This window comes from Marmota flaviventris, chromosome 1 (assembly GCF_047511675.1).
Source record: "Marmota flaviventris isolate mMarFla1 chromosome 1, mMarFla1.hap1, whole genome shotgun sequence".
NCBI lineage: Eukaryota > Metazoa > Chordata > Mammalia > Rodentia > Sciuridae > Marmota > Marmota flaviventris.
This window is the reverse complement of record NC_092498.1, coordinates 216,598,530-216,621,010: the sequence shown is the minus strand read 5'-3', so window position 1 is coordinate 216,621,010 and position 22,481 is coordinate 216,598,530. Positions and strand designations below refer to the sequence as shown.

The 22,481-nt window shown below is 55.3% G+C and overlaps 1 protein-coding gene across 1 annotated transcript in view; it reads right to left on the bottom strand.

The window, feature by feature from the left end:
* Nucleotides 1-22,481, bottom strand: part of LOC114084404 (complement C3-like) — a 28,762-nt gene that overhangs the window by 2,947 nt on the left and 3,334 nt on the right. Inside the window, exons 5-35 of the mRNA XM_071603439.1 lie at nt 22,032-22,126; nt 21,857-21,939; nt 21,690-21,780; nt 20,952-21,054; nt 20,733-20,859; nt 20,403-20,518; nt 20,172-20,318; nt 18,983-19,192; nt 18,662-18,868; nt 18,380-18,538; nt 17,680-17,809; nt 17,401-17,472; nt 17,005-17,208; nt 15,431-15,539; nt 15,079-15,164; nt 12,839-12,981; nt 12,539-12,751; nt 9,931-9,997; nt 9,745-9,831; nt 8,858-9,061; nt 8,318-8,393; nt 7,830-7,989; nt 6,161-6,259; nt 5,308-5,464; nt 4,864-5,027; nt 3,114-3,272; nt 2,916-2,975; nt 2,613-2,703; nt 2,408-2,459; nt 535-622; nt 354-443 (exon numbers count right to left, since the gene is read on the bottom strand). Coding sequence (XP_071459540.1) covers nt 354-443; nt 535-622; nt 2,408-2,459; nt 2,613-2,703; nt 2,916-2,975; nt 3,114-3,272; nt 4,864-5,027; nt 5,308-5,464; nt 6,161-6,259; nt 7,830-7,989; nt 8,318-8,393; nt 8,858-9,061; nt 9,745-9,831; nt 9,931-9,997; nt 12,539-12,751; nt 12,839-12,981; nt 15,079-15,164; nt 15,431-15,539; nt 17,005-17,208; nt 17,401-17,472; nt 17,680-17,809; nt 18,380-18,538; nt 18,662-18,868; nt 18,983-19,192; nt 20,172-20,318; nt 20,403-20,518; nt 20,733-20,859; nt 20,952-21,054; nt 21,690-21,780; nt 21,857-21,939; nt 22,032-22,126 — 3,849 coding nt within the window. The remainder of the gene's footprint in view (nt 1-353; nt 444-534; nt 623-2,407; nt 2,460-2,612; nt 2,704-2,915; nt 2,976-3,113; nt 3,273-4,863; nt 5,028-5,307; nt 5,465-6,160; nt 6,260-7,829; nt 7,990-8,317; nt 8,394-8,857; nt 9,062-9,744; nt 9,832-9,930; nt 9,998-12,538; nt 12,752-12,838; nt 12,982-15,078; nt 15,165-15,430; nt 15,540-17,004; nt 17,209-17,400; nt 17,473-17,679; nt 17,810-18,379; nt 18,539-18,661; nt 18,869-18,982; nt 19,193-20,171; nt 20,319-20,402; nt 20,519-20,732; nt 20,860-20,951; nt 21,055-21,689; nt 21,781-21,856; nt 21,940-22,031; nt 22,127-22,481) is intronic.

Below are 22,481 nucleotides of genomic sequence, written 5' to 3'. Positions count from 1 at the left end.
AATTAGGTCACAGGGCAGGACCTTTGGAAGGGATCATCTTGCAGGAGTGGGCCAGGTCTCCTGGGCTTGGATTGGTCACCATGACAGTGGGGTGTGGTCCAGGGAGTGTAGTTTTCTGGACTTGCTCTCTAGGCTCATTCCCACCATGTAACCCTTCTCCTGTACATGCTCCCAGTATGACAGCTGAGGGCCCTTGTCAGATGCTCTCTCTCCTGCCTTCCAACCCAATTGGCCCTGTCTCCCCCAGCCTGGGGCCAGCCTGACCTGAGTACAAAGGTCAAGGCAAAAGAAAAGGGCAGCCAGATAAGGGTCCAGGTGCCTGTGGAACCTCCCAGGGGAGCTAGCAGGCTGACCTTGTCCAGGTAGATGAGGAGGGTGTTCTTGTTGGAGAAGGCTTTGCTCAGCTCGTACTTGGAGATGTATCTGTCCACTCCGGTGCTCAGCTGGGGAAGGGCGGGGCTTATGAAGAATCCCTCCTGGACCCCTGCTCTCCCTGCAGCCTCTTCCCCACCGCCATCCCCGAGCCTCTCATACCAGCTCGAGGTCATTTGTGTCAGGACCGAAGCCCGTCATCATGGCTATATCCAGGATGGACATCGTGGCATCCTCTTTTCCCAGGTACCTGGACAGGGCAGAGGGAAGGTTGTTGGAGCCCAGGGCTCTGCTCCTGGATGAGAGGGGTCTGTCTGACCAGGGACCGAGGCCTCCGATTCCCACCCAGCATCATGGGAACTTGTTCAATTTTAGGAAACACTTCCCCAAGAGCAAAAATGAACTGTGATGGTCAAGGTCATGAAGATCTCAGGTTCTGCATGGGTTCAGATCTCAGTGCTGTGTAAATTTGATCAGTTATTTGACCCTTCTGTGCCTCAGTTCTTCTAGAAAATGACAGGAATATGGGCAGCCCTTACTTTGCATGACTCAGCTACTTCAGTGAACTAGCATCCCATGACATGGTTCAGACCACAGCACTCGGGATAGTAGTCATCCTTGCCTACAGTACAGACCTTGTTGCTAGCTCATCAACCCACAGAGTGCTCTGTAAAGCAACATGAGCTCCGAAATCAATGACCAATCACATGACTCCTCTGAAAGCCTGCCCGCGAAGATCACGGAGCATGCATTTATTCAAGTAACACACAGACAGCAAAGCATGAAGCTGTGGCGCCTCTGTCCTCCTGATGGACCCACATGACGCTTTACCCAGGTGGGTCCTGAAAAGAGGGAACTGGACAACAAAATGACCTTGCAGCAGAGAAATGAAGAGATGATGCTGGAAGTGAGCATCACCTAGCTGCAGAAGGTGGCAGGTGCTGAGGACGATGCCCCTGCCGCCAGGTGAGGAGGGGTAGTGACAAAAAGGAGGACAGTGTCCCAGAGAAGGACAGGCTTGGAGGATCCGCTCCAGGGGAAAGGGACTCCTGAGAAACCTCATGACTTGGGAGGCTCTAAGGATAAAATGGAGCGGATCTGAACTCAGACAGGAGCCCGGCAAGGCAGGATGGGAAAGGAGAGCTTACTGCAGAAGCCAGCCCAGAGAACAGTGTTCACAGGGGAGAGCTGCGCAGGTGTGTGGGAAACGCACGAGCCAGCTTCCCTGGAGGCTGAGACACAAGGACCACAAGGCTGAGGCCAGCCTTGGCCACTTAGCCACACTCTGTCTCAAAATAAACATTTTTATAAAAAGGGCTGGGGATGTAGCTCAGTAGTACAGCATCCCGGGTCCAATCGTGAGTACCCCAAAGCAAGCAAAAAATCATAAGGGAAAACACCTTTATTTTCAATGTTCTAATGTTTTAAGTTACAGAACCATAAAAACAAACAAAAACCCTGCCTTACTATATTTTTCATTTCTTACACCATTTTGTGGGAGTGCTGGGGATGAAATCTATGGCCTCCTGTGCGCGGGGCAAGGGCTCTGCTGACAAGCTCCACCCAACCCTCCCTGTCTTTTTTTTTTTTTTTTTTTTTTGTCTTTGTGGTGCTGGGGATTGAACCCAGGAGGGAGAGCCTTGTGCATGCCAGGCAAGCACTCTACCCACTGAGCTCTTTCCCAGCCCCCTCCCTATCTCATTTTACCAGAGAGTACAACAGTTTTTAGGGTTCTGATAGAAAATTTAAAAGTCATGGAACAATTGTGACATCCCCATTGCTGCAGTTGACCGTCTGCCTCTACCACATGGCAGATACGTAAGATGGTACCAGATGCACGGGACACTCAGAACTCCTGGGTCCCATGGATAATGTTGGCTGGGCCTGTAGCCCAGTGGTGGAGCTGTGGCCTCGCATGTGTGAGGCCCTGGGGTCACCCCAGCCCACGAAAAATTGCAATAAAAAATAAGTAGAAGGAAATCTTGCTAAAGACAGAAGGTCGACCAAGAGGAAGCCCAAGGACCCAGCTTGTTACCTGGTACAGATGGCAAGGACCATGCTGCTCTTGGCATCCTGGGGCTTTTTGGCTAGAAACACAGAAGGGGGTGAGATGGGGAGCGCGTTCCTGGGTCCTGATGCAGGAGCCAGGAAGAAGAGGGAGCTGCCCAGCCACGCCCTCCGCCCTCTCTCTTTGAACAGAAACTGGGAAAGGGAATGCAAAGGGCCTTCATTCCCTGTACCTGTTTCAGGGGCTGGCTTTATGGTGACCCTGAGGTCAAAATTCTTGCATTTGACCTTGCCTTTGACTTTGGCATGGTACACTGTCACCACCTGTGAGATGGGAGGAGAGAAAGTCTCAAGGGACTTGAGATGGCTGAGGAAGGCAGGAGAGGGTCACTGTGGGGCAGAGGTCAAGGGCATGTGAAGGGCTCTGGGCAGGTGGAGGGCCATGGGGCGGTGGAAGGCCACTGGGAGGTAGACGGCCCTGGATAGGTGGAGGGCCTGGGTTGGTGGCTCAGCAGCTGTGGGGCCTCAGTCCTCACCGACAGTGTGCCTTGGCCTTTGCCCTTAGCTGTTAAACTGAAACCCTCGTTTTGCTTGGTCTGCAGGGGAGAGAGAAGAGAGGGTGTTAGGAAGCAAGCCTTCCCTGGCTCTGAGGACTTCCATAGCCATGTGCCTCCCTCCTGCTTCCCAGAAACCGTGGGGGGCGGAGGCCCAGAGCTGAGAGGGCTTGGCATTACCTCCTCTGATCGCAGGAGGCTACCGGATTCCCAGAGGAGGCGATGCTTGATCTGGGAGCTGCGGCTGGGCAGGTGGAGGGCCACCTCCATGTTCAAGTCCTTGTGGTCAGGTACATCTGTCTGATATTGCGCCAAGGCTTGGAACACCATGAAGGTGGCCTGGAACCCATGACAGAAGGAAGGTGAGCTGAGAGCCCCCACTGGGGGAGAAAGAGGCTTGGGTCAGAGTTAGGGCATTAAAGCTAGGCCCAGAGAGCACCAGAGAGCAGGGGTGAGACTGCGGAGTGGTGGGCACCGAACACACGGCTCACGGCCCTCTCACTGACACAGGCTCAGACCTACAGCCCACCAGCGTGTGACATTAAGATTGGAAGCCAGACATGGAGGTATCCGCCTGTTATCCCAGTGACCTGGGAGACTGAGGCAGGAGGATCAGAAGTCAAGGCTGGCCTCAGCAACTAGTGAGACCCTGTGGCTGCATAAAATCTAAGAAAGGGCTGGGGATATGGCTCAGTGGTTAGGCACCCTGAGTTGAATCCCCAGTACCAAAAAATATAAAGACTGGAGTTCATCAGATGTTGAGGACATGTTCCATTTTCAGGAACTCCCCTGGATGCAGAGGCTTAGACCAGGACTTGAAGACCCTGCGGACGTGTCTAAGAGCCAACAGAAAGCCCAGCTGTGCTATGACTGGATGTGAAGGGTTGAAGATTGGTCCCCATGCAGCCTGTTGTCATGGGGCGTGTGAGGAGCACCTGAGGGCTCTGAGATCATCAGCACATGGACCCTTGGAGGGACTCACAGCTGGGCGGGCTGTTGACAGCTGGTGGAAACTGCAGGGGTGCCCCTAGTTGGAGGCAGTGGGTCCTTGGGGAGTGATCTGGTCCCTTCCTCTGGTCCCTTCCTGTGTCTGCCTTCCAGCCACAGTGAGGTGAGCAGCTCTACTCTGCCCCATGCTCGCCACCATGGTGTGGGCCTCACCAGGGCCCATAGTGACAGCCCCAAGCAACTATGGATTGAAACCAAGAGCCAAATAAATCCTTCTCCTCTAAGTTGATCTTCTCAGGCATTTTGTCACAGCAATGAAAAGCTAATACACCACATAAGATGCAAGGTCTAGAATCCCTGAGAATGGGTTCTAGACCTATCCAGAGGAGACATTCTTAGACCAGGACTTAGGGACCAGAAATGTGTCTAGAACGCAGTCATGGAAGAAAGGACCTCCTCGGAGCCTGAGGATGCTGAATCCGAGTGTGACACTGTGAAGCAACATTGGGATTTTAATGGAGAGCCCCCCAGAAAGAAAGAGGCTCAAGCTGGAGCCTGGGCGGCTGGATCCTGCAGTCACTGAACCGTGGTGTAGAAGGCCCTGGACGTGGTGTAGGAGGGAGAGGGCCTGGACGGTGCCCTGGAGTCAGGGAGAGCCCGCTTCAGAACGGGAGCCTGGTGGAAGTGGCAACGTGGACCAGGAGCCACCAAGGGAAGAGGGGGGCTCACTCCTGAGCTGGAGCCCCGAGGACACGGAATGGACAGCAGAGAGAGCAGAGGCTCCGCTCAAAGCCTGGAGCTTCTGGAATGAAGTCTGGACCCCCAGGAGGGTGTGTACCCAAGAGAACCTGGGTTCTCTGCTCCTCTCCAGCCCCTTGCTGGTGGGACAGAGGGGCCTCCCGCCTGGGTCTCAGAGACCTGTCTGGGAGCGGTGGCAGGCTACAGGAGGTAGGGTGCAGGAGCCCAGGGGTGGGGCGCTTGCCTGGGTGGAGCCATAGCCGCCTCCATAGTATCTCTGCTCATTGAGCCAGCGCACCACGGGGGGCACGTTGTCGAAGTCCCTCAGCAGGAGCAGGGCCAACAGGGCATAGGACGTGGCCTCCACGTTGTAGAGTTGCTTGCCTGGCTCCTCCCAGCGGTTCTTATCTGCAAAGAGGACACCCTGAGCCCCCAAGCTCACTGTCCTTGCAGCCTGGGGATGGCCCCGGGAAATCTCAGAAAGAGACTCCTGCCTGCGAGGCACTGAGGTGGCTCTGCTCGGTGGGCTGTGACCCCTCTCTGCAACTGCGTGCTCCCTACCCCTCCCTGAGTGAGCCGGGTGAGAGGCTTCTTGTGTGATCTGCAGTGACGATGGCCTTAGAGCCACTCAGCCAAGCCCTCCAACCACAGCACTGCATCCCCTCACCTTCTTGAAGCTGCCCCTCACCTGTGGCTGTGTTCAGGAATTTTTCAAGGAGGACACCCTCTAGCTTGCCCATCTGGGCCAGGGCATAGCCAGCAATGGCCACGGTGTAGGGCCTCTGCAGGTTCATGTATCTGGATTCCAGGAAGTCTCCTGCCTTGGAGATGCTGTCTCCCAGGAGCTGTGGGACAGAGGGGCGGGCACTCTGGTAGGTGGTCGCCACCACAGCCATGGTCAGCATCCTGCATGCGCCACTCCTGGGGCCTCAGGATACTGTCTGTCCTGGGACCTTTGTCTTGGATCTGTGCTTTCAGTGTTTCCCAGACCTCCTGGCCACCTGTGAACGCCTTGTGACTGAACAGCTGCCATGTACCTGAGCGTCCCATGTCAGTGGTGTGCTGGGAGGTTATCAAGGAGCCCTCTCCTGCAAAGGCTGGGGGAGCCCTGGTTTGTACTGATTGGTGGTGTAAATCCGCCCCCCAGGGTCAATGTCAAGCTGCCAATGTGACGTCACTGAATCAAGTGTTGGGAAAAGATGCTCTGAACAGGCAGGAGACATGAGGAGGAGTCCGACTCAGCAGGCAGCCTGGACGAGCCCGCCCCCCCCGCCGTTCTCCCCCCTTCCTCCTTCTCCTTGCCATTGCCCTCACTTCCTGCGTGCCTGCTGTGTATCCACTTGCTGACCATTGAAACCCTGAGAGATGACAACAGGGATGCCCGAGGGTCGTGGCGATCTGGCCAAGACCTCCACGGAGTAAGTATGGGGTGATTTACTAGGTAGCACGTGCAGGGCTCTGGTGACCCCTCCCAAGGCAGCACCTCCCCTCCCAGGTGGACATTCCCCAGCTGGGGCAGTGGTGCTGAGGAGGGTACTTACCTTGACCTGCTCCTCGCAAATGTCCTTAGCCTCCTGCAGGGCGATGAGAACAAAGGCTGTGAGGGCCACATCCCCTTCCACGCTGTTCCGGTAGCCACCCTGAAACGGGAGCAGAGCAGAGGCAGAGTCAGCATGCTTGCTGGGTGGAGCCAGGGGTAGATGAAATCCAGGCCCAGCTCCAGCCTCCTGAGCCTCTTGTCTAACAGGGACAGGAGGCAGGAGCCAGAGGCTCCTCCGTAGGTACAGAGGTTCCTCAGCTTCCGAGGGACTCACATGCCAACAAACCATGGCAAAAGGAAAATATTGTGTAAAATTCATTCGGTGCCCTGACTTTCCACACATCCTAGCTTAGCCTGAACTGTGCTCGGGACACTCACATTAACGCCCCTCCCACGAGGCTATTATACCAAGTGCTGAATTTCTCCTTCTTGTATTCAACCTGTGCTGAAGGTGAAGAATGGAACGTGGTGTGGGATATGGTTTCCCACCATCGTGAAGTGTAAGATCCTAAGTGGCACCATGGTAAGTCGGGGAGCACCTGTATTAATTTCTGACTTATGAAGGCTCTGCAGGATAGGACACAGCAGTGAATGAACTATGGGGCAGTGACCCTGTGAGGTCAGAACAGCTATCGTGGAGAGAGCGCAGCTGGCACCCTGATCTTTAGAGTGCAGGGGTTAGCATGTTGGGCACCAGTGGGAGCTTGTGCAAAGCCCCTGTGGCAGGACTGAACAGTCTTCCACCAGTGTGGGTAGGGTGTAGAAGGAGAGGGCAGGCTGTGAGGCTGGGAGCCTGGAGGTCAGACTAGGGCATTGATTCTCTATCTTGGGCATACCTCAGCATCACCTGGGGAGATGGGATTATTAGAACTATTATTCCAGGGCCCCATCCCTAGAATTTCTGGTTCAACAGGTGTGGGATGCTATCCCAGAATGTTCATTTCCAACAACTTTGTGGGTGATGCTCTTGCGGGTCTGAATATCACACTTTGAGAACCACTCCCCTGTGGAATTTAAGAGTCAGGGGAAGGGCTGGGGCTGGGGCTGGGGCTCAGCGGTAGAGTGCTCACCTAGCACGTGCCAGGCACTGGACTGATCCTAAGCATCACATAAAAACAAATAAATAAAATAAAGATATTGTGTCCAACTACAACTAAAAAAAAAAAAAACACAGGGGGAGCCTCAGGACTTTCTACGGAAGAATTCAATCAGATTTGAAAAGCATCGGTGGTGAACACCTGAGAGCTAACAAGAGTGAAGCCCGCAGGGCAATGACCAGGAGCAGCATTTCCAAGGTCTCAGGGTGAAGGAGGGAGATATGTGGACCAGCTCCTAGGCTGGGGATGGGAGGAAGGGGCCAGTTTTGAGCATCATCCAGGTAGCAGAATGGGCAGCAGTGGAGATGGATTAGAGAGGACGTCAGAGGAGATGCCCAGGCTCTCCAGTAGGCCCTCTGCCTTTGCTTTAATCAAATTCTTATTTATTTCTCAACAAGATGTCATGCACTTTCATTTTGAAGATCTGGCTTTTGCAACATAGGAGTCACAATTATTTTCCCCTGTCCCTCATTTCCACTTGCACAAAGTGAATTGGGTCCTGATGGGAATGAGCCTCCCGTTACTTCCAGGTGCCTCTCTCCCCCACTCTTGCCGTGAATCCCAATCGCTTACAATCATTTCTTGGTGTATCACGGGCCCATCCTCCTGGAAGAGTCCATCGGGCTTCTGCTTCTCCAAGATCAGCCATTTAACAGCTCCACAGAGGACCTGGGAGTCGATGGCAATGAGGTTGACAGCCAGAGAGAAGACCTTCACCACGTAAGCTGTCAGCCTGGGGGCGGAAACAGAGTGAACCAATCCGCTCTGGGCTTGCAGCCTGCCATCCCAGTTACCCAATGAGAAGAGAGGGGCGGGGCCTGGCTCGGTTGCTGGGTTACCCCCAGGACTCCAGAGTTTCAGGAAGTCAGTGTTTAATGAAGCTCTACCTCCACAGGTCACTTGCCAGCAGATGGGTTGACTAAAGGCTGCATGGAAGCGCCCTGGAAGCGCCGCACAGGGCTGTTTCTGTCCTGCTGGCCTAGACCACCCCTGGCTGAAACCCAGGCCCTACTCTGCCAGGTGCCGGGCGGAGGCTGGCCAAGCTGACCACCCTGACTCACCAGGTGCTGGGCGCCCGGTTTGTGAAGGCGGCATAGGCGGAGCTGGGCTGTTTGAAGGCCAACTGCTGGGTGTACCCTGAGGGAAGAGAGTGGTCACCAGAGGAACGCAGCCCTTTTGGGTACCCCAATGAAGGGTGGGGCGAGGATGTTATTCGGGGTGTGGAAAGAGTTCCTCAAGTGCAGGAGGACTCAGGGTGGGGAAGGGGGATGTCGGAGAGAGAAAGGAGCTGAGAGGAGGATGGGGTTCTGAGGGAGTAAGAGAATAAGAGACGGGTGTGTCCAGGGAGCTGAGGGGGTCTGGTGGAAGTGGGGACTCACTGGAGAAGGACTCAGAAAGGGCAGGGTGCCCTCTGGGCTGGGACAGGCATTCAGGGGAAGGGCGCAGGTGGAGCAGGATGCTGGTGCCAAGGGCTCTGAAGGGTTGGGGGATCTGGGAGAGGAGGGGAGGGGCTCTAGGGAGAGCCATTGCAGGGAGGGCGGGGTCTCAGGGGAGGGGCGGGGTCAGGAGGGGAGGGGCGGGGTCAGGAGGGGAGGGCCCACCCTTCTTAATGAGCTCCAAGGCATTCTGCCGCTTCTCTAGGCCGAATTTCTCCCACTGTTCCGTCTGGTCCAGGTAGTGCACGGCGATGACCGTGGGCGTCATGCCGATCATGTTCTGTTCCCCGCAGCCAGAGGGGGTCACGATGAGGTGCTTCAGCCGCTCCGCGTCCACGGCGTCCTCTGCCATCTCGGCCACTGGGGTCCCTGCAGCAGTTGATTGGGGGGATCTAGTACAGGGGCCCACTGTGCAGCGGCTGTGGGAGGTCCAGGCTGCCCCAGCGTTCCCAGCCTCCCACCAGACAGGGCCAAGGGCTCAGGATAGGGAGGGGTAGGAGGGCGTGACAGGAGTGAGGAGGCTCCGTGGCTGAGGGGCTGGACAGGGCTTCTTCATGGGACTCAGGGGAGCTCCTACTTCACAGGGGGACCCTGGTTCCCAGATCTCTCCTTTCACCCACAGTAAAGTATTCTAGGCATGAATGCTTGTATGGTGCGTCATGCCCTTTGCCAGGCTCAGTTCTAAGAGAAGAGCGCACAGCATCCCCTTTAATAGTCACAAGAACCCTGCAGGCCAATCTGCTCTTTCAGTCCCCATCACAGATGAGGGAGCCAAGGCTCCTGGCCCCCAGCCCTTCAGCTCCCAGGTTGGGAGGCCCCTTCCTGCCCTTCCTCGCCCTGGTCTTCCATCCCAGGCAATTATTGGCAGAATCTCCGCTCTCCTCCAAATGTACTTAGCAGCAAAAGCTCTCTGTGAAGTCAGTAGTGCCAGAGGGCTCCTCTAAAACAGATCCAAAGGGCGCTGCCCCTGCTGAAGTGGAGGCAGGTGTGTGGCCAACAGAGCCAGGCGCCCAGACACCTTCCTGGTTCCCAGAGGGTTGGGAATGGCTCACCTTGCAGGAGGATCCTGGTCTCCGAATCAGTGTCTGGGACTTGGTCACTGAGGTCTGCGGCTGGCACCTCCTCTCTCTGCACGCCAGCTACAGGGGAGAGATGTGATGGCACCAATCCCTCTCTCCCCTGCCCGGCACCACCATGCCCAGGCTGTAGCCCCACACCCTCTCCGGCTGATGGCTCACCTTGCCCAAGGTGTTCTGGGTCCAGTGTGCGAATGGCCACGGTTTTGTTGACTCTAATTCCTTCAGGCTATGCGGTGTTGGGAGGGGGAGGAAGTCCAGTGAAGAAAAGGACAGACACACAGATGGTCAGCCAGCCACTGTCATGAGGATGACTCTAGCAGAGGGTCATACCTTACACAGATCTTGTGCAAATTCATCAGACAATTCTACATCAATGACGAAAAAGTGTGAAATCTTCACATGTGCTGAGAAACTACTTGGGCTAGCTCACTGGATCCTCACAATCCAATGGGGTGGGTGCTGCTTTCACTATGGTTTGGATACTGAATGTCCCCTAAAGCCCTGTGCAATGCAGGCTGAGTCTCAGGGTGGTGCTATTGGGAGGAGATGCAGCCTGTAAGAGGTGAGGTCTCTGGCTGATGGCTAACCTTGCCCAAGGTGTTCTGGGTCCAGTGTGCGAATGGCCACGGTTTGTTGACTCTAATTCCTTTAGGTCTGAGGTGTGCCCATGAAGGGGATAATGGGATTGCAGACGCTCCTTGCTCTGTTTGCTTCCTGGCCAGGAGGTGAAGGATTCTGCCTCACTGCACACTCCACAGCAATGAGCCACCCCACCCCCACCGAGGCCTGAAAGCACTGGATCTGCCTGATCATGGACTGGAAGCTCCAACATCCTGAGTCAAAATCAACCTCTTCTCTTCAAAAGTTAGTTACCACAGGTATTCCATTATAGTGACAGAAAGCTGACTAGCACAGCTATCATCACTCATGTTCTCTTTAACTTAAAACCTTTTAGACTTAAGTAGAGATACTTAAGGTAGTCATGGTTGGGCACAGTGGTGTGTCTATAGGCCCAACTACTCAGGAGGCTGAGGTGGGAGGATTCCTTGAGACCAGAAGTTTGAGGACACAGAGGGAGTGGAGGAGGGAGGTGCTTTGGCTAAGCATCCCTAGAATTAGTTGCAACACAAGAGAGGATTTCTCAAAAATGTTTTTTAGATGTTCATTTGGGCAACTTTTATTCACTAAGGTAATATCACAAGAGAATCATTTTAGAATGTGAAGCCTCAACTAGATCGAAAAGTGCTGTAGGGCTGGGGTGCAGCTCAGTGATGGAGAGCTTGCCTGGCAGGCACCAAGCCCTGGGCTCCATCCTTATACTTCAATGAAAAAGAAAACAAACAAACAAAACAACAACAACAACAAAACAACTACAAAACCCTGCCTAAGCTTAGCTGTGAAGTCCCTCTGTTCAGCAGCAAGGAATAGCATGTTTATCCTACAGCAGCTTCCCATGAAGCCGGATCCTGACCTCGCTGGTCCTCATGATTCCTGCTGGGGCTAGATGACTCCTATTTACAATGAGGAAACTGGGATGCCAGAGGGGTGAAATGACTGGCTCAAGGTCACACAGCTAGTAGGACAGGGCTGAGGTTTAAATCTGGTCACCTGGCTCCAGAGTCTGGGTGTTTAACCCATTGCCATCCACGCATCTCTTAAATAAAAGAATATGCACAAAGTAAGCAGCACAGGGCCTGAAACATAGCGAGGGCTCATGAAACAGGGGCTATTTTAGCTAGTACTAAAAGTCCAACCCAGGCCCCCATCTGTGTGTACACAAAAGGCTTCCATGTGGACAGCAGTTTCTTTCCCAGGACCCCGTCTCCCCTCACTGGTAATAAAAGCCAGATTTTGTCTGGAGATTGAGTTTTCCCCAGGGAGCTGCTGACACATGTCCAAGGAAGGCAAAGCCCCTATTGGTAGGCTGTGATTGTGCTGCCATGATCCATTTCAGGCCGCCAACATCAGGGCACATGGAACTGGGGAGACTGGTGGGCTTTGCTCTCAGGAGCTGCACAGGCAGGCCCCCGCCAGGCCTGGCGCTTCTGCCCACTCACAGCCATCCAGTGTGGGGCAGAAGGAACATGGGACCCTCACTATGAGTTTATGTACTTTTAAAAGATGATTTTATTGTAGACCCTTAAAACAATTGGTAAAAATATAAGTTTGCTTCCATAAAAGCTTGAAAATATGAATGATACTTGAGTCTGGCTTGGGCCGAAATCCATTTCCATGTAAAATTACTTTGTCTACTTGAATGCAGCAGCTTTTCAATGTTTTAATTGTTTTCCCAACTTCTTTAACATTTTGGAAAAATTAACCATTAGAGGGAAAATACAAACATGTACACAGGGCACTCGTTTTTCCTTCTGCCTAAACCTCTCATGTGCCTCGGCTTGAGCCTGTGGGATCTTATCTGCTTAAGATTTTCATATTTAATTTACTGTCCCTTTGTTTGGTCATTTATTTGGATTCATTTCTTCCTTCCTTCCTTTTTTTTTTTTTTTCTTGATACTGAGAATTAAACCTAGGCACACTTAACCACTGAGACACATCTCGGGCTCATTTTTCCGCTGAGGCTGGACTTGAACTTGGGTTCCTCCTGCCTCAGCCTCCTGAGTCGCTGAGATCACGGGAGCAGCCACTAAGCCTGGCTTGTGATGATTCTTAGGGTCTCAGAGCCTGAGTCACCCACCGGGGGTCAGCAATATGGAGCACAGGCACCTTCCCTGAAGGACAAGGGACAGCGGATGCACAAAGGACTCACCACGACCTTCAGGGTCTTCTTGACACCGTCGCTGATGAAGTGGTTGTACACAGCAGCCTTGACCTCCACCTCCTGCAGCCCTATGGTCAAGGGCACAATGACATAGGGCACTGGCACCGAGGACTTGGGCGGGATCATTATAGTCTGGTAGTAGCGCTTCTTGGCGGTGGCCAGGCTGCAGAACGCTGGGTTGTGGATCAGTTCCACCCTCACCTGCCAGGGAAGGAGGCGTCAGCGCAGGTGCGCAACAGGGCGTCCCCCATCACACCCCCAGGCCTTTTCCCCCTCCCCAGGGCGCACCTTGAGACTCTCCTTCTCGCGGTAGTTGAAGAGGACAGCTCGGATCTCCACCTGCTCATTGCGCACCACAGAGTAGGGCAACCGCAGGTCGATAAAGAAGTCTTGCATCACCGTGACCTCGTAGGGGTCTGCCACGCAGATCCCTGTCCGCACAGAGACAGCACCAATGTCAAGGGCACGGGAAGGGCAGGGTGGGCCAACCCATAGGGAACTGTAGCTTGAACTCAAGTTGCTGCCTCTTCCATAGTCCTGGCTCTCACCCTCAACCAGGGGAGCTGGCCCAAGCTGCACCTGACTCTGCAGAAGCCCACAGAGTAAACACTGGTCAAGGCATGGGTTCTAGATGGTGGAGGGGCAGGAAGTGGCCTTATCATTTGATGATTTCCTTTCTCTTTGCAGTTTGGCTTTTAGATGCATGTGTAGGAAGACAGCCAGCCTAACTAACTGGCGGGTCTCCAAAATATATCTGCTCCTCCAACCAGGTACCCTAAAGCCTCCTGGGATCACCCAGAGCTGCGGATGTGGCTGGCTGGAGTGGGGCTGTTTTTTACTTTCATTTAATTAACTTTTATTTACACTTATTCCATCTCAACCAGATTTAAACTAGAAAGCTAACAGTTGAGGATAGATGTTGTGAATATAGAAAAGCTTATAAGCTGCACAGTTTATAAGGGGGATTTTTATGAGTGAGTTAAATCTCAATTCACAAAAAAAGCAATGCTAGATTCAGTGCCTGGGAAATGTTTAAGTATGTTTGCAACAACTTGGGCTTGAAAATTTGCCTATTCAACTGTGAACATCATGAAACCCAAATACAGATCGAAATATTCCCAGTGAAAATCTAGTTCTGAGCTGCTCAAGTTAAATGCACAATAGATTGTAACGACTAGTGCAAATAAAAGTAAACTATAGCACTAGTCATTTTTGATATATTATTAAATTATTAAACAAATTAAAAAGATTATTGTAACTATTTGTATAATAGTGGTTTTGCAATTTTTTTCAAATGTTCTAATGATACTATTTTGGATATATTTGGTTAAATAACTATATTATGATAAATTGTAATTACATAATTAATAATAATATTTATATTATTTAACATTGTGTTACATTTTATATTATATAATGTTCATAATAACATGTTTTAACAATATGACTAATTAATTGTAACTATATATTATAAATTTTAACACAATAAAATCATAATATAGTAAGTTTGATGTAGGCATAAATAACACATTTGCACTTAATATTGTGAGTTTAATATACCTGATTTTTGATGTAGTGATCTTTTTCCAACACTGAAATGTTCTGGGAAAAATTTACCCTTAAAATATTCACAAAGTATATTTTAGGGCCGGCGTCCTTCTACTCGCTGCAGACTTTGACAGGGGCTCAGCCCAGCACTGGTCTCTACTTAAAATTCGCATATTTTCTTCATCATGGATTTTTTTTCTGCATTACTTTATTTGTCGCGGTGACGCAGCTTCTTGGCTGGCCCTGGGTGTCATGCTGAGGACGATGGCTCACTCCCTACCTGCGAGCCCTGCTGTGAGCTGTCCACATTTGAGCAGAGCTAAGCTGTCAGCACTGGGGACAGATACAGAGGACAGGCCCCCAGGGTTGCCCTGACCTCCGCTGTCACAGTCCCTTATCCTCCTGCTTGCTCCTTGGCTTCCTAGGCGTCCTGCCCACTCCCATGTTGGTATTGCCCCTCGACACTGGCTGTGGCACAGGCCAGCCCCGGCCAGGCGCCGATGGCTACCGCAGGGCTGGCAGTGGAGTGCAAGGGCGGGGGGGCGTCCTTAGGCATTTAGGGGCTGCCCAAAACTCCGGTTCACATTGTTTTACGTTGGTCCAAACCCACAGAGCTCTCAGCACCAAGAGACCCCACTGTCAACTCTGGACCCTGTACCAGTGCATCAGCGCAGGCTCATGGGGGAACCAACGGGCCTCCTCCAAGGGGGGTCTAGTGGGAGGGGCTGAGAGCGCTGTGGGGCCAGCGGGGGGCGGGGGAGTAGGGAAATTCCTTTTCTTTCTGCTGAGTTTTTCTGTGAACTTAAAATTCCCACTAAAAAATGAAATCTATTTTTTTTAATACCAATTTTGGAGACTAAGTGTCCGGGTCTGGCCTTTGAAGCCATGCAGTAGCCAGGACAGAGGGAAGCGGGGCCGCTCAGCCCACCCGGGGAGTCTGTTGGGACAGGAAGGTGCCCGGGGCCCTGACTCTCCCTCACCTTTCTTGTCCGACAGGCTCACAGCCAGGATCTCCCAAGTGGTGATGGTGTCTTTCAGAAAGATGTTCAGGACCTTCGTGGAGATTCTGGGTTGGGAGAAGTGGGGGCATTAGAAGATGTCCAGCAGGGAGGACAGCGAGGCCTGGGGGGCAGGGCACAGGCTGGAGGGGCAGGGCACGTGGGGGTGACCCAGCTCTTGATTTTCCTAGGTTGGGATGTGGGTTCCACAGTGGCTCTAGAAGAGATGGGAGGTTGCAGGTGTGTGCAGATGGAAGGTCACCCTGGTGCAGTGTGGGGAGCTGTGGCACTGGGCAGGGGGTGGCAGGGGTGGGCAGGGGCACCCTGGCCATACCCGTTTTTCTCTGGTTCTTTTAACTCTTCTATGGCCCACAACCAGCTCTCTGGAAACTGGCTTCTGGAAATGATGTCTTCTTCTGGAATTATGTCCTCATCCATGTCACCTGACGGGGTGAGAATTGGCTTAGGGCAGCCCACCTCCCACACTGTTCCCTCTGCACTGTGGGGGCTCTTAGCTGGGAAACGCACCCAGAGGCATGCTGTGGCTCTTCATGGGCCCAGGCACAGTTACCTTTCTGGAGTCCTTACTCCATTAAAAAAAATTAAAAATTCTATTTACAAACGTGTTGCTATCAAGATAAATATAACCTTGCCTTCCTCTGATTTTCAAAGAAAGGAAAACATCTGCATGGACCTCCGTAAGGATCAGGGCCCCTGCATCCAAGGATCTGTTAGTTCTGAATGCCACCAGCCCTTTGGAGAGCTCCCCAGACCTTGTGGGGACCACTGAAGAAGTGGTGGCCTTGAACAACCAGCTTGACCCTCAGCAAGTAAATACAGCTGGACAGGACTAGGTTCCACCCTGGCTGGGCTTTCCTCAAACGTGATGGACAGATCTTAGTTTGGCTCTGCATCTGCATCACAGTAAGCAGGTGGAATCCCATAGATGCCTGGACCCACCTGCATTCTGGACTACTCCTTCCAAGGGCAAAAAAAAAAGAAAGAATGAACCTAAACCTAAACCCAAACTAATGATTTGCATGTGTGTAACCTGTGGACACAGAGCTGACTACACGTTTTGTCTCATTAAAAACTAAATGAATGCCAGGGGCAGTGGAGCACGCCTGTAATCCCAGAGGATTGGGAGACTGAGTCCAACCTCAGCAAAAGCAAGGTGCTAAGCAACTCATTGAGACCCTTTCTGTAAATCAAATAAAAAATAAGGCTGGGGATGTGGCTAAGTGGTCGAGTGCCCCTGTCTTCAATCCCTCCTCCCCCGAAAGAAAACTGAATGAAGGTCAGATGAATGGATCAAAGTTGCTTGTTAATCCATCAGGTGGCCTGACTTGGTGCCAGGCTTTGGGTCACAGCACAGACCAGTTTCCCTGGGTGAAGGAAACTTCAATCCTTCTGAGCCTTCCCACTGGCACCCGGTGTGGACAGCCCATCATCTGGGACCTTCTCTCCTACCACTGAGGTCCTGGGCACAGTGTGTGACTTCAGACTGACTCCGCAGGACTGGGACCATCTTCCTAGCAGGAACCTCTTCCCTCACCCCAGGTGGCTCCACAATAGATGAGGTGCTGCTTCTCCCTCACACCTGAGAGCCTGAGCCCTCATGGAAGGGCCTCCTTCCTCTCCCCTCACAAGGGACCCCTCTGCCCTTAGGTGAGGAATTGGTCCTTTTCAGACTCCAGAATAGGAGCTTTTGCACCTCATGGGGATGTGTATCTCCCTCCTTGGAGACCTCCCCCTCCCCCTCAGACAGGACTTCCCCCTCCCCCTTCAGACAGGACCTCCCCCTCCCTCAGACAGGACCATCCCCTCCCCCTTCAGAATGGACCTCCCCCTCCCCCAGAAGGCCCTCCCCCTCCCTCAGGCAGGCCTGCTCCTGTCCCAGGGACTCACTCCTGGCCAGGCCCAGGAGGCCCTCGCGGCGGCGGTGCTGCTGCCGCAGCTGGGTGATGTAGCTGCAGCAGTCCAGGAAGGCCTGCACGCAGGAGGCGCCCAGGGAGATGAAGCGGGCCCTGCGCTGGCAGGGGAAGCCCATGGGGTTCTCCCGCATCCCGTCCTCGCAGCACCTGCGCAGCTCCTTGGTCTTGTACTGACCCGCTGTGGGAGCACAGACCTGCTCAGGCAGAGCCCTGGCCAGGTGCCCCCACCCAGGAGAGCCCAGGGCAGACCAGGAAGAAGTGCCCGGGGCCAGCCCTCCCCTCCTCCCTCTTTGGCTCCTGGGAGGTCACCTTGGGGCCCAGATGGCCAGGCCCCGGGCGGGTGGTGGGGAAGGGCAGGCAGAGGGCCCACCTTTGTCCATCCTCTTTTCCATGAGCTGCACGGAGCGACGCCGGCGGGCAGCAGGTTTGGAGCACTCCAATTCTGAGGGGCAGGTGGACCAAGAACAGGTTGGGTAAAGCACCTACTGTGCGCCCTGGGATCACCCCTCACAACAGCCTCAAGTTGGCGTGTGGCTGTTTCCATTGGACAGATGAAGAAACTGAGGCTCAGGGAGAAGCCTGCTGGCGGGGCTGGTGGAGGCGGGACTTGAACCAGGTGCCCCATTCCAGAGCCCCTCGCTGCCCCTACCTGTCCTCTGGGCTGTCTGCAGGTCTTTGTTGGTCTTAAAGGCCAGCCCTGCGTCCATGAAGACTCCAGCATAGTCCTGCCCACTGCCCGGGGTGCAGCCAATGTCTGCCTTCTCCACCACGTCCCAGATCTGCAGGGGGTGGGTGGCCAGGTAGGGACAGGCAGGACAGCATCGCCTGTTCCAGCTCCCCACAGTCCACGCAGCCCTTCCCACCCACCCCACCCCACTCCAGCCCACCCACAGCTCCATCCCCACCTATGCCTAGCCCCACTCCTCACCCGACCCCTTCACCTCCAACCCCACTTGCATTTACACCTTCATTCCAAGCCCTGACCAGCTCACTCCTTCCTCACTCTCTAGCCTCACCCCATGCCCCAGGCTTCCACATCAGATGGCCCCAGAGTACACAGGGCCGTGCCCAAACTGGATCTTACTGTGACCATCCTTAAGCTGGACCTTGACCATGACCTTTCCCAAGCTAGACCTTGACCATGACCTTCCCCAAGCTGGACCTTGACCATGACCTTCCCCAAGCTGGACTGCTTTTCCATCTCACCACCCCACCCTGTGTGTCCACTCTGACGTCTGTTCCACCACCCCCGCCCCGTCCTTCACGCTCTCTGATCCCGGTCCTGCTCCACCCCACGCCATCCCTGTGCCTCCGTGGTCTTGGGTCCAGCCTCAGCCACAGCCGCCCACCTTACTCTGAGTCAGCTTGTTCTTCTTGTTGAGCACAAACACGCCCTTGTCGACAGCCACCAGCCCCACTCGGGCCCCACGGTCACCCTCTATCTTGAGGGTCATCTGCTGCCCAGGTAAAGGATGCCGGTCGTCCTTCCCACCACCTTTGACCACCAGCTGCAGGGAGGTGGGAGAAGCAGGAAGGAGCAGTGAGCCCTGGGAGGGCACCGAGGATGGGGAAGTCCAGGCCGGACCCAGAGGAGGAAAGGCGGAGGGTGGGGGAGCCACGGGGATGCTCACCGTGCCCACGCACGAGTCCTTGACGTCCACCCACACAGAGTCCGCCACCACCTCCCTCTTGCCGCTGGCACCCATCAGCGTGTAATAGGCCACCAGGCGGAAGGAAGGGATGAAATCCGCAGTGATGGTCAGGGGCAGCACCACCAGGTCCTGGCCGGGCTCTCGGGCCTGGCGACCTGCCTTCAACAGCTTGCCCTTGTTCAGGATCTGGGGGACAGAAGGACAGAGGTCAGGGCGGGAGAGGAGGAGATCTGGGCTTGGGGAGGGATGCTGGGTGCTGGAGAAGCCGTGAGCAGGGCGTGGGGGCCCAGGGCCACGGACCAGGTAGGTGTAGTAGCGGATCTTGGCATCCTGGCCAGGGTCCACTCGCAGGTGGAAGTTGACGTTGAGGGTCTCGCCTGGCTTGAGCTCCATGCGAGACACAGAGAGGTGCAGGTAGTTGTTGGAGTTGAACAGCGTGCTGTAGGGTTGGGCCTGCATGGTCTTGACGGCCTGCCTCGCCTGGGGGATGCCCTGCTTGCTGGTGCGCACCTGGGGGAGGGGGAGAGGGATGGAGGCCAGGACCAAGGACACCCTCAGCCTGATCTCAAGGCACAGGGTGTGTGACCCCTGATGGAAGGAAGGCTTTGCAGATGGGGTGAAGCTAGGAATCCTGTGCAGAAGTTGCCCTAGACTATCTGGGTGGACCCGGGGGTGGGGTGGGGTGAGAGGGAGAGACGGGGGGAGAGAGAGAGAGAGAGAGGGAGGGAGGGAGGGAGGGAGGGAGGGGGAGGGAAAGAGAGGGAGGGAGAGAGAGGGAGGGAGGGAGAGAGTTGGAGAAGGAGGAAGAAGGAAAAGGAAGGAGGCCGAGGGAGAGGGGGGAGAGGTGATTTCTTGGACACATGCTGCTGGCTCTGAGGTGGAGGACAGCTCAGGAACAGGGCCTGGGGGTGGGGCTCTAGACGCTGGCAGAGGCAGGACACAGATGCTCCCTGGAGCCTCAGGAGGAACCACCTGCCACACCTGGATTTGGGGACTTTGAGGTCCAGAACTGCAAATGAATAATTCTGTGTTTGGTCACTAGGCTGGGGCCTGACCACCTGCCTTCAACAGCTTGCCCTCGTTCAGGATCTGGGGGACAGAGCCACAGGCCTGACTCATGCCAGCCCCCCGAGGCCTAGAAGGCAGAGGGATGGGCACAGGAGCCCTGGAGGATGCACGTCCCTCTGCCGCCTGCGTGGGAGCCAGTGAGGGGCAGGTATCAGGAGAGCAGTGACCCCGTGCCAGCAGTGCACCCCTCCAGGGACACCGCAGAGCACTCGGGTGGGATTTGGGCTCCTCAGTGCCAGGAGGCCAGGTGTTCCTCTGTGGCCCCCGAGACAGCTGACCTGTCTGCCCCAGGAGGATCCCTCCACGCCTGCGACAGCACCCCACTTGCAAATCTTGCAAATGGCAGGGTCCTTCTGTACAAGTGCCGAGCCCTGGGGCACCCTCTCCCTGGTGGCGGGAGCCCCAGGATGGGGGGACTCACTGTGATAGTCAGTGGCTGCCGGTTGTTGGGCGTGTTGATGGTCAGCTTGGCCACGCCATCGTCTTGCGTCAGAGACTGCACATCACTGTCCTGGGCCACCACGGGCACACGGCGGGCTGGAGAGCCATCAGGGTTTGTCACGTACACCTGTGGACATGGGGTGGGGGATCTGGTGACTGAGGTGTGCTCAGTGCTGCACGAGTGGGGCCAGGGCCCTGCCCCGGGGCTCACCATGAGGTCGAAGGGCATGGCTGGTTTGAAGTACTTGGGCGTCTTGGTGAAGTGGATCTGGTAGGGGGAGGTCACGATCTGTATCCCACTGTGCTCGGCCTCCACCATGTCGCTGCCTGAGGACAGGGACCATGAGGGTGGCTCCTGGCCGCCCCCGGGACCAGGCCTCCTCCCTTCGACGGGGTCCCACCTCCATACGGGGCCTCCTCCCTCAGACCAGAGCTCCCTCTCAGATGCCCCTGTCTTCTCCCTGGACCTCCCCTCTCTGGCTGGCTCCTCCCCCAGGGGGCTCTCCTCTCAGCCAGACTGCCTGGTGGTCCTGGGCCTCACCTGAGTGCAGGATGACAGTGACAGACACGTACAAGGACTTCCCCACCAGGGCGTCGGCGCGGGAGGGCTGCACACCATCCAGCAGCACCTGGCGGCTCAGGGTGGCCTCCCCGGTGCCATCCTCGATCTGGGGAGGGGACAAGGCTCAGCGGGGTGGCCCTGGGGAGCTGCCTAAGAGGGGGCGCTGGAGAGAGGGGCGTCCAGGGGCCTCTCAGGTACCACAACGCGCTGGAGGGACTGGGGCAGTGAGATCCTCTGGTCGCCATCCTGGACCCCGAAGATGACGAAGGCGGTGCCGTCCACGTTCTTCCCATACAGGAACCTGCAGGGCCACGGCGTCAGCCGCCCACTCTCGGAAGGCCACGGTGCCCTAACTTCTCACTGTGGCCAAACACCCACAGTCCTTGCCCTCACCTGACCTTCACCTGGCCTCACCTGGACCTCACCTGGCCTTCACCTGGCCCCTTCAAGTGGCGTCACCTGGCCCTTACCTGGACCTTTCTTCTGGCCTCACCTGGCCCTTCACCGGGCCTCTCATCTGGCTCCTCATTGGGTCCTTACCTGGCCCTTACCTAGCCTCTTCCCAGGCCCCCTCACCTGGCCTTCACCGAGCTCCTAACCTGGACCTCACCTGGCCTTCACCTGGCTCCCCACCTGGACCTCACCTGGCCTCATCTGGCCCTCACCTGAACTCTTCTCCTGGCCTCACCTGGTTTTCATCTGGCCTCACCTGGCCCTTACCTGGCCTCACCTGACTCCTCACCTGGATCTCACATGGCATCACCTGAACCCTTCACCTGGCCCTCACCTGACTCCTCACCTGGACCTCATCTGTCCTCACCTGAACCCTCATCTGGCTCCTCACCTGGACCTAACCTGGCGTTCACTGGTCCCATCCCAGCCCTGGCACCTGGCTCCTCACCTAGCCCTCTCCTGGTCACACCTCTTGGGCCTCACCTGGCTGTGATGGTGACCTCCAGGCCATTCGGGTCATCGATGTAGTAGAATTTCTCTGCGGGCTCCACCAGGACCTCGAAGCTGGGCAGCACTAGGGTGAGAGCCGGTGTTGGCGCGGCTGGCACAGGGCCCAGCGCTCCAGGACCCCCAGGTCCTCCCCCACTCACCGTACTCCTTCACCTCGAACTCAGCGGAGAACACCTGCTGCGGCGAATTCTCATACTGGGCCCGGATCTTCCACTGCCCCATGCTGCAGAGAAGGCGGGTGAGGGCAGCCCAGCTCAAGCCCTGCTCCCCCTTAGGGGACTGGGGACCCCCAAACCCCCACAGAGCCTGACGTACTTGACCAGCTCTGGGATGTTCCAAGACAAGGGCACGATGCCAAACTGGTTTTGAGAAGACAGAGTGTCCCTCTTGATGGGGATGCCATCTGGGGTCTGTAAGCAGACAGGAAGGGCTGTGGCTCAAAGTGGCTGTTCTGAGGCCAGGCTCTGCCCCCAGCCTCTTTGCACCCCATCTACAGGTGCAGGGGTTAAGGATGTGGACCTGGGTCCATCAGCCTAGGTTCAAACCATGCCATTTACAAACTGTGTGACCTCGGGCAAGTTACTTAACCTCTCTGTGCTCCATGAGCACATGCAGCAAAAGGAAACCATAAAGGCTCCCAGCTCACTGGCTTGGGTTGTCCTTCACATAAGCAGCGCATTGATAAGGATCAGTGCCTCTCTGAATGCAGCTAACAACTAGCATCTTCTGCCCACTCCTATGCCAGACCGGCACTGAGCCTTGTCT